Raw genomic sequence first — 8,077 nt, forward strand, 5'->3', positions numbered from 1 at the left:
TCGTGTGCCCCTGGCTGGGGCGGGCATCATGCAGGAGCTGGGGGTCTGCAGAGCCATCACCCTCCTCCCTCCCCTCTGCCGGGAAGCGCTGCGGCCCCTCTCTTCTCACATGCCCGTTCCTCTCGAGGAGCGTACATCCTTGGGGGACGGCAAGGCACGGACCAGCCTGCGGCACCCGGGTCTTCCCTCCCTGCCTGCCTGCTCTGCCCTCGGGGGTGGCAGTGGGACCTGGAGCTGCTCCGGCCCCTTGCACAAAGCTGGCGGTCACCGATCCCCTGCCTGCATCCCTCCGGTTCCTTGGCACGGGACAGGGCAGCGTGCACGCACAGCAGATATCCCTCCGTACCCTCCCTCTGCTCTCCGAGCAGCGCCTGCCCCACGGGGTGGGCAGGGGGGGCCCGGGGGTCGCGGGGGTTGTTTTACAGCCTTGCCGTGCCCCAGGCTCGGCTGCTCCTTTCTCACACGTCACCCAGCTGGCGGTGCCGGGGGATTAACGCCACGTCTGTGCCGTGACCCCGGCCTGCCCTCTGCGGGGGTCCCGGCTGCCTCCGAAGGGCTGGCGGGGGTGGGCGCGCTGCCCCGAGATCAGGGGAGAGGGCTCATGCTTTGGGACCCCAGCGAGGGGCTGCAGCCCGGGCTGGCTGGAGCTGCCCCGTGGGGCGATCCGGCCCCCCCAGGGCTGTGTGGTCTGTACCGGTCCGGGCTCCCAGAAGAGCCTGTCCTCGCCCGTCCTGCTCTCACATTGAGGGGAGGCTTCAGCACCGCTCTGCCCGCGCCCCGAGATGGGGCACGGCTCCGCATTGCCGGCTGGAGTTGGATGCTCTGCTGCCGCTGCGGCTTAGGACGGGACGTGGTACCTGTTGGCACTGCTCCTGCCCCATGGGTGACGGGACAGGTCAGCCCTCCGGTGAGCGGGGCGCAGGCAGCCTTTGCTCCCGCTGCACAGCCTGAACTGGGCTGGAGGTTTCAGCTGTGGTTGCTCTTGCGACACCTTTTAGCTCCCGGGTGGTTTCGGTGCCCCCTCCCCGGCTTGCTTTCTGTGCGCATGTGTGCTCCACAAAACGGAGTGGCCGATGCTGGACACTCGTCCCTTGTCACTTTAACTGGTGTGCAATCCCAGCACTGACTGCTTGGGGTGACCCACGCGCCTCTGCCCCCACGTCTCGTGTCCCCAGGCCCGCTTGCCCCTTGGTCCTTCACAGCTGTATGCAACGCAGGCAGCGGGGACGTGCGCTTTGTGAGGGCTGTTGGCATGCAGAGGATACTGCGAGAGTCCTCGGCCCCAGAGCAGTTTCAGCAAGAGGCCTTGCTTGGATTTGGACTTTTTGGTATTTAAACAAGCCCAGTCCACCCCCCAGTGCAGGCAGTCTGCAAGCTGCCCCCAGCCATGGCTCTTCCCAGCAGCTCTCCCAGCCGATACGGTCACGGGAGGAGAAACGTCCTGTTTTTCCCCTGCCAGCACTGTGCGTCCTGGTGAGCACGATGGCACAGGCAACAGCCACAAAAGAAAACGTGGAGAAGCACAAGCCCCTCCATGGGCTGGCAGGGATGGGGTGTCTGGGGCACCATGGCCCTGGGCCCCCTTTCCCAGCGCTCGCTTATGGGAACAGCATGATCCTGCTCCCTAGCAATGCCACGGACCGTCCCGTCCGTCCCTGCCACCCGCCCACGCATTGTCCTGCAGAGCCTGTGGCAAGTGTGATGCTCCTACCAGTGTGGTGTCCACCTCCCTCCTGCTTATGTCCTGACTGGGGCATAGTCCATGGCCTTGCCCCCCTGCAGGTTTTTAACCTTTTGGTTAGATCTGGGGGAACCGGCACAAGCCTGAGCAGCCGCCAGCCTAGGCAGCCCCTTTCGCAGAGCTCAGCCTTTCTCCGGCGGGCGGCAGACACCTACACATGAGTCATTTTAAAGAAGGATCTTTCCAGGGAGATGGTGTTGGTTTCAGCCCGATATGGGAAAGTCCCTGGGATAAGGCGGCGGCGGCGGGACGCCTGGGTGCGAGGCAAGGTTGAGTCACGCAGCATGAATCTGGGCAAGCCCCTTTGCCTGCCGGGGTGCTGCTCGGCCAGCAAAAGTGGGATGAGGCGAAGGATTGGCTAGGAAGGGTTCGCAGAAAGTTTGCTGCCTTACTCGGCTGTCCCTTGGGGAGCCCGCAGCAGCCGGCAACCCCAAACATCCCGCCCCAGCTCTGTCCTGTGACTCCTCTCACTAGAAAGAGCCTCTGCACAGCAGCTCACGCCTTCCATCCCGTTTCTCCCCTCCCTGCAGCGAGTCCTGCTCACAGCGACCGCAAATGCTCACCCGCAACTTCCGAGGTGCTCCTGCCTTCCCGGCCAGGGTGCCCGGGGATGAGGTAGCACCTAGCCTCTGCCCACGCTGTCTCGTGGGGCTTCAGTGCCACATGTGCCATCTCCTGCCTTTCTGGAGCGTGCCAGGCTTTTAACGTGGGGAGCCGTGGCATCGGCTGCCCCCTCGGAGGCATGGCGTGGGTGCAGCCTCCCACGGCTCGGGCTGGAGACGGTGTGCCCGGCACGGACGGAGGCTGCGGAATGGCTGGGAGCTGGGCAGGCATGGCACGTCTTGGGCCTTTTGGGAAGGAGGAGGTTTTAGAGAGCTGGCCGCAGCAGGCGCCTGCAGGCTGGGGTGTCTCCTGCCGCAGGCTGGCCGGCTCTCGGGGGAGCTGCGTGGCATGTCTGGCGCAAAATGGACGGGCAGAACCGGTGACGGAGGGGCAAACGGTGCAGGGGCTCACTTGGGGGCACTGTGAAGGAGATCCCTCACGAGGTTACCCTTTCTTTGGCAAAGCCTAGAAAGCCGGAGGCAGACAGAATCACGTACCGCAAGGTCGCATTGGTTGAAACGGCATCATTACGTGTGAGCAAAAAGACATGGCGGAAAAGCAGACCTTTCTGACGGGGATGGATGGGCTGTTCTGACCTGAGCACCCAGCAGCGCAAGACAATTTAGATTCTGATACGATCAAGCTGCTCTCCTCTACTCTCAGTGTGGAGCGAAGCTGTGTGTGTGTGTTTGGGAGAGGAGAAGTGGCTCTGCCTCCTTCCCTCGTGGGATGGGTAAGTGGGAAGGGGGTCTCCGAGGAGCTGCATGCTGGCGCTTGCTGAGCTCGCAAGCCTGCAGGCGCTGGGGCGAAGGGCTGGAGCTGCCACGCACATGGGTGCTGGCTCGGATTTGAGCACTCGGCCAGGCGAGTGGTCTCGCGTGGAGCTGGCTTCTCCTGAACGGGACGGTGGCCATCTGGCTCTTGAGAGCCAAGGCAGGGTCCCTTCCACCCAACGTCAAAGGGGCTGTGAGATCCCAGCTGCGCTGTGTTTGCAGCTCCAGAGGAGATTGCTTTCATTTCCTCACCATTTGTCAAAATACCTTCCTGATAAAAGATGGTTTATTTTATTCCTTTAACACACAGTAAAACTTATCAAGTTATCTGGCCGTAAAATCTCAAGCACAGACCAAGTGCACTGCTTAGGCACGGTCTGTTCGGTCCCCTCTTCCCACCATGAACCCAACCTAGCTTAATCTCAGCCAAACCAAAGTATCTTGTCCCCTTTGACAGCCGCTGAGGATCTAACCTCGGGGAGGTTTATCCAGAAGAGCCGCAGGAAGGGAGGTGGCCCATCTTGGCCCAGGAGTCCTGCACTGCCTATCCTTTCCACGCGCCTTGGCACAGACGTGCCTGTCCTGGGGTTTGCTCCCGCACAGGAGTCTGTGCTGGGAACTGATGCAAAAGTGGTGATGGGAATTTATCGGAATTGATGCGAAAGTGGCAATACCAGCCAAAGAGAGGGAGAATGCTTGATCTGTGAAGCTGTTACAGGAGGTTTCTGAACAGGCTGGTAACTGGAAGGCAGAGGATTTTTCCAGTTCAGCCCTGTAGGAGCTTCCCCACCTGCAGCTTCTGTTATTAAACTGGGATAATACCGGCTGGAGCAGTTCGCTGGTGCACAACGGCACTTTACAACCAGTGGTCTGCATCCCTCGCCCACGGGGAAGAGTTTGACACTGGTGCTCAGGAAAGCTACAGACAGGGCAGATGCTCGGTCTCCACTGCCCAAGCGGAAAGGGCCCCAGGTATTCATCTTTGAAGACCTGAGGTTTAGCAGTGCAAATCCCAGCAGATGCAAAGACTCCTGACGTTGTTCCCTCCTGCCTGCTGCTCCCAGCTCTGTCTCCTTCTCTAGTGAATTGGAAAGGACGTGCAAGGGGGATTAACAGGGTTTGGGGTTTTCCTGCTCTGAAATACTCAAGTTGTCAGAGTTTGCTCGTGACTGGCTTTGCCGCCACTGCTTCATGCTTAATGAGCCTTGAATCCTTAACAAAGACTTCTCCCTCTTCAGGGCATTACTCATTGGGGTTAAATGGGTTCAAACGGTGGAGCATGCATGCATGGCTCCGGCTGCCATCCCGACACCTCTGCCTCGGCTCTTGCGCTCTCCTTTACCTCTACCCTGCCAGAGACCATCTGCGCTGTGCAAGAGACCAATAGGTTTTTTAAAACCCAGCCACCCAGGGCACAGCCTTCTTGAGCAAGGCTTGAGGCTCTTGACAGCCACCTCCTCCCAGTGCCCCCGCTCCCCTGTGGCTGTGTGTGCGTGGCAAGAGCTGGCCCATACATCAGGAGAGCCCTGAGACAGGCTGCAGCCCTGCACCGCGCCGCTGCGCCCTGCACGGCAACCCTGGGGGGGGATTTGCTTTCCCTGCGCCGCCGGAGAAGGTCTGCTGGGACAGGCAGGGCCGTGCCGGGGAGGCAGCCGCTCACTGCCTTTCCCAGCCGGTGGCACTCGTGCAAACGGCCCCCGGAGCCTCGGCAGAGCTGCTGCTGCTGCCGAAGGTGGATTTTCCCAGTCTGGCTGCTGGGCTTATGTCCTACTCCACCGGCCCCTTCACCCTCCGTGGGCAGTGGTGCCCACCCCACTGGAGCCATGGGCTTGCATGGCAGGCATTGGCCAGTGCCAGTGCCAGGCGGGCATGGAGACAGCCTCTGCCGGAGCCGGTGCTGCCTGCCAGGGTGCTGGGAGGAGAGCGCTCCCCTAAAGACATGGGCTCGAGAGCCAGAAGCGGGGGACACTGGGTGAACCAGGCTGGCCAGGACATTACGGCTCCCGGTCAGTGGTAGAGACCCGCTGGTGCCTTTGGCTAGCTGGGACAGCCGTCCCGCTTCCCGAGTGCTCGTGGGGCAGAGCTGCTGGTCCCCGTGATCCTCCGAGGTGCTTGAGGGGCACCTACGTGCTGTGGCGTTGGCCTCGGCTTCCCCCCATCCCTGTCCCAGCACGGCTCTTTGGGACACCAGGCCCGCGGCTGGGTGTGCAGAGCCAGCGTGGCCCTCACCCGGGCGGATGGACCAGCCCGGGGAGCCAGCCCTGCCACCAGTATCGGGGGGCTGGGAGCCCCAGCCGCGGCCAGCCCTGCGCCCAGTTCGCTCTCGCCTCTCCGTTTGCTGCCTGCGCTCTGCCGGAGGGAAGATGCAGACTCTTTCCAGACTCTTACTTTCCCTGTGCCTGTGATTTCCAGCTCCTAAAATCCGTTTCTCGCCCTCGTAGGGTTTCCCCTTCTCCCGTCCCTTTGCCTTTCAGTGAACGCAGGCGAGATTTGGAGGCAGCTGCTGGGGGCTTTGGGCAGCAAATCTGGACGTGCTAAAGGGAGGCACCGTATTTTCCACGCCCGGGTTTTGGGCTCGCCGACGGGGTCTGGCATGCTCTCCGGCTCGTGTCGATGCAGCTCCCACCAGAGCTGCTTCGGCTCTCCCAGCCATCCCACCTCCCCCTCAGCTCGCACTGGCCCGATGGCAGCGGAGCCGTAGCCGGCGCCCCGGTGCTCCCTAACCCCCTCCTCGCGCGGCGGTGGCTGGGGACGCCTGGGGGTCCCCCGCCAAAGCCGGCGCAGCCCCTTCCAGCCGAAAGCCCGCGGGGACGGCGCGAGCAGACACTTACCAGCTTCCTCTGGTTGCTGAGGCAGAAAGTGCAGATCTGTTTGGGCTGGGAGTTCTCGGTGTCGCGCGCGGGGGGGCTGCTGCCGCCGTGGTGGTAGAAGGCAGGGGTGGTGTGGCAGGGCTGCCCGTCCCCGCACGCCTCCCCCACCAGCAGCACGTTCCCCAGGTGGGAGATGTAGCTGGAGGCCAGTCTCAAGGTCTCGATCTTGGAGAGCTTTCTGTCGGCCGGCTCGGTGGGGATGAGCGTGCGGAGGGCGGTGAAGGCGGTGTTGACGCTGTTGGTGCGGTCACGCTCCCGCGCGTTGGCTGTGTGACGCTGCCGGGGCTCCCTGTTGATCCGGTTGGGTTTCTTGCCGCTCCTGCGCTTGCTGGCCTTGATGCCGTAGCCGTCGGCGTCCAGGTGGTAGGGCTTCTCGTCGGAGCCGGAGCTCTCGCTGCCGTTCTCCTCGTCCTCGGACAGCATGCTGATCTCGGGGTACAGGTACCGGCTGGGGGCCGAGCGCAGCATGGCAAAGGACATGTTGGGCGGCGAGGGGACACCGGGGAAGCCGCGTGAGGACCGCCGTGCTCTGCCAACCTCCTCCTGCTGCGGGCGGCCTCAGCTCCAGGCGCTCATGCTGCTTCCTCGGCTGGGGTTCGGGGAGCCCCGGCTCGCGTCGCCCTCCCCGGGCAGGTTCCGGCTGGGAGGTGGTGCGGCGGGGGGTCCCCCTCCCCAGCTCCCCACCGGCTCTCTCCGCGCAGAAGGGGTTAAGGGCTGCTCACAGGCAGGGCTGCCTGTTTCCTCTCCCCACACATGTGCATCTTAAGACGCCGAGTGTGGCAGGAGCGGGGAGTTTTATAGCAGCAGCAGTGGTCAGCCAGGCCCTCCTCCGGCTCCGGCAGGCAGCCCTGCTCCGGCTCTGGAAGTGGGAGCTGCACAGGCTCACGCCTACCTGAGCTCACCCTCCATCCCCGCGGGGGACTTAACCCTTCAGGGCTCGGCCGGGGGTCCTGCCCGCAGCCCCGGGGGGCTTCAGCCAGCCTGGCGAGGATGGGAGCGCTTGCTGCGGTTCACCTGCCAGCTGCGGGCCTCGGCTGCGGCTGCCGGCCCGGCACGCGGCGGGCACACGGGGACTCGTGCAGCATCCTCGCCCATCACTTGCGTGGGCCTGGGTGGGCATGGTGGGCACCCGCAGTGGGGTCTGTGGGGACTCCCAGAGGACCCTACATGCTGGGGTGGGAGGGAGGCTCCCCCAGCCCTGTGTCTGCGGGGTTCATGGGCAGCCTGCGCCTGGGACAGAGTTGGGGACAGGGCTCTGTCACCCCCAGGCTGGGGCTGGGGAGACGGGATGCTGTTCAGGATTAGTCCCTGCAAAGAGAGCCCCTGAGAGGGCTCCCTCCCCTTCCCACAGCATGACCAAATCCATCCTGCTGCTGCTGCTGCTGCTGCTGCTGCTGCTGCTGCTGCTGCTAATGGGGCAGAGAGGGAGGAATTAACCCTTGAGGAGCTGCCCGCCGGCACACCTCCGCCAAAGCTCTTGCCTGGTGCACGCCTGCTGCTTTAATTTGCTTTAATTTCCTCCCCAGATATCAAGAATGGCATCTGTGTCTCTATCAGCCCCATAGGTGTGTGCAAGTGCGGAGCCTGCTCCTGTCCCCGTAACCTGTCCCCGTAACCTGTCCCCGTAACCGCGCCGGCTCTGCTGAGCCCGCAAAAACCAGCACCTGCTGGCAGGGTCGACTTCGCAACCTGCCCCGAACTACCCCCTGCTCCCCTTCCTACGCCGGCTCATCGTGCCCACGCAGGCAGCTCGAGCAGACTCCTCTGGGGACAGAGGGCTTGGAGGGTCGAGCAGGGGTCCCCATGGGCCCCCAGCGGCTGCCGCTTCAGCGGGGCAGTCCTGGCTGGCTTTGCCCAAACCCGGGACCGAAGGAAACCAAGGCCTTTCTGTGCTCTCCATGTGAGCTTAGAGGCTCGTTGGGAGAGTCCTGCGACCCAGCCCCAGCGTTGCTCTGCAAGGCTTTTGGCTCGGTGGCAGCCCCAGGCAGGCAGGCTCAGTGCAGCCCCAGGGCCGCTGGATTTCATGGCATCGATCGTGGGCCTGCCACGGAGGTGCTGCAAGGCTGCTCCGGAGCTTGCTGGCCCAGCTA

General features: G+C 63.4%; 1 protein-coding gene across 1 annotated transcript; it reads right to left on the reverse strand.

Annotated features, from left to right (window-relative positions):
- Nucleotides 1-1,099: 1,099 nt before the first annotated feature.
- SCX (scleraxis bHLH transcription factor) lies at nucleotides 1,100-6,492 on the reverse strand. The gene is made up of 2 exons (XM_050892843.1): nucleotides 5,949-6,492; nucleotides 1,100-1,264 (listed from the first exon to the last, which is right to left on the reverse strand). The coding sequence occupies exons 1-2, from the start codon at nucleotides 6,465-6,467 to the stop codon at nucleotides 1,100-1,102; spliced, it is 684 nt and encodes a 227-aa protein (XP_050748800.1). The 5' UTR covers nucleotides 6,468-6,492.
- Nucleotides 6,493-8,077: the final 1,585 nt, after the last annotated feature.

Source organism: Gymnogyps californianus, chromosome 2 (assembly GCF_018139145.2).
Source record: "Gymnogyps californianus isolate 813 chromosome 2, ASM1813914v2, whole genome shotgun sequence".
Classification (NCBI taxonomy): domain Eukaryota; kingdom Metazoa; phylum Chordata; class Aves; order Accipitriformes; family Cathartidae; genus Gymnogyps; species Gymnogyps californianus.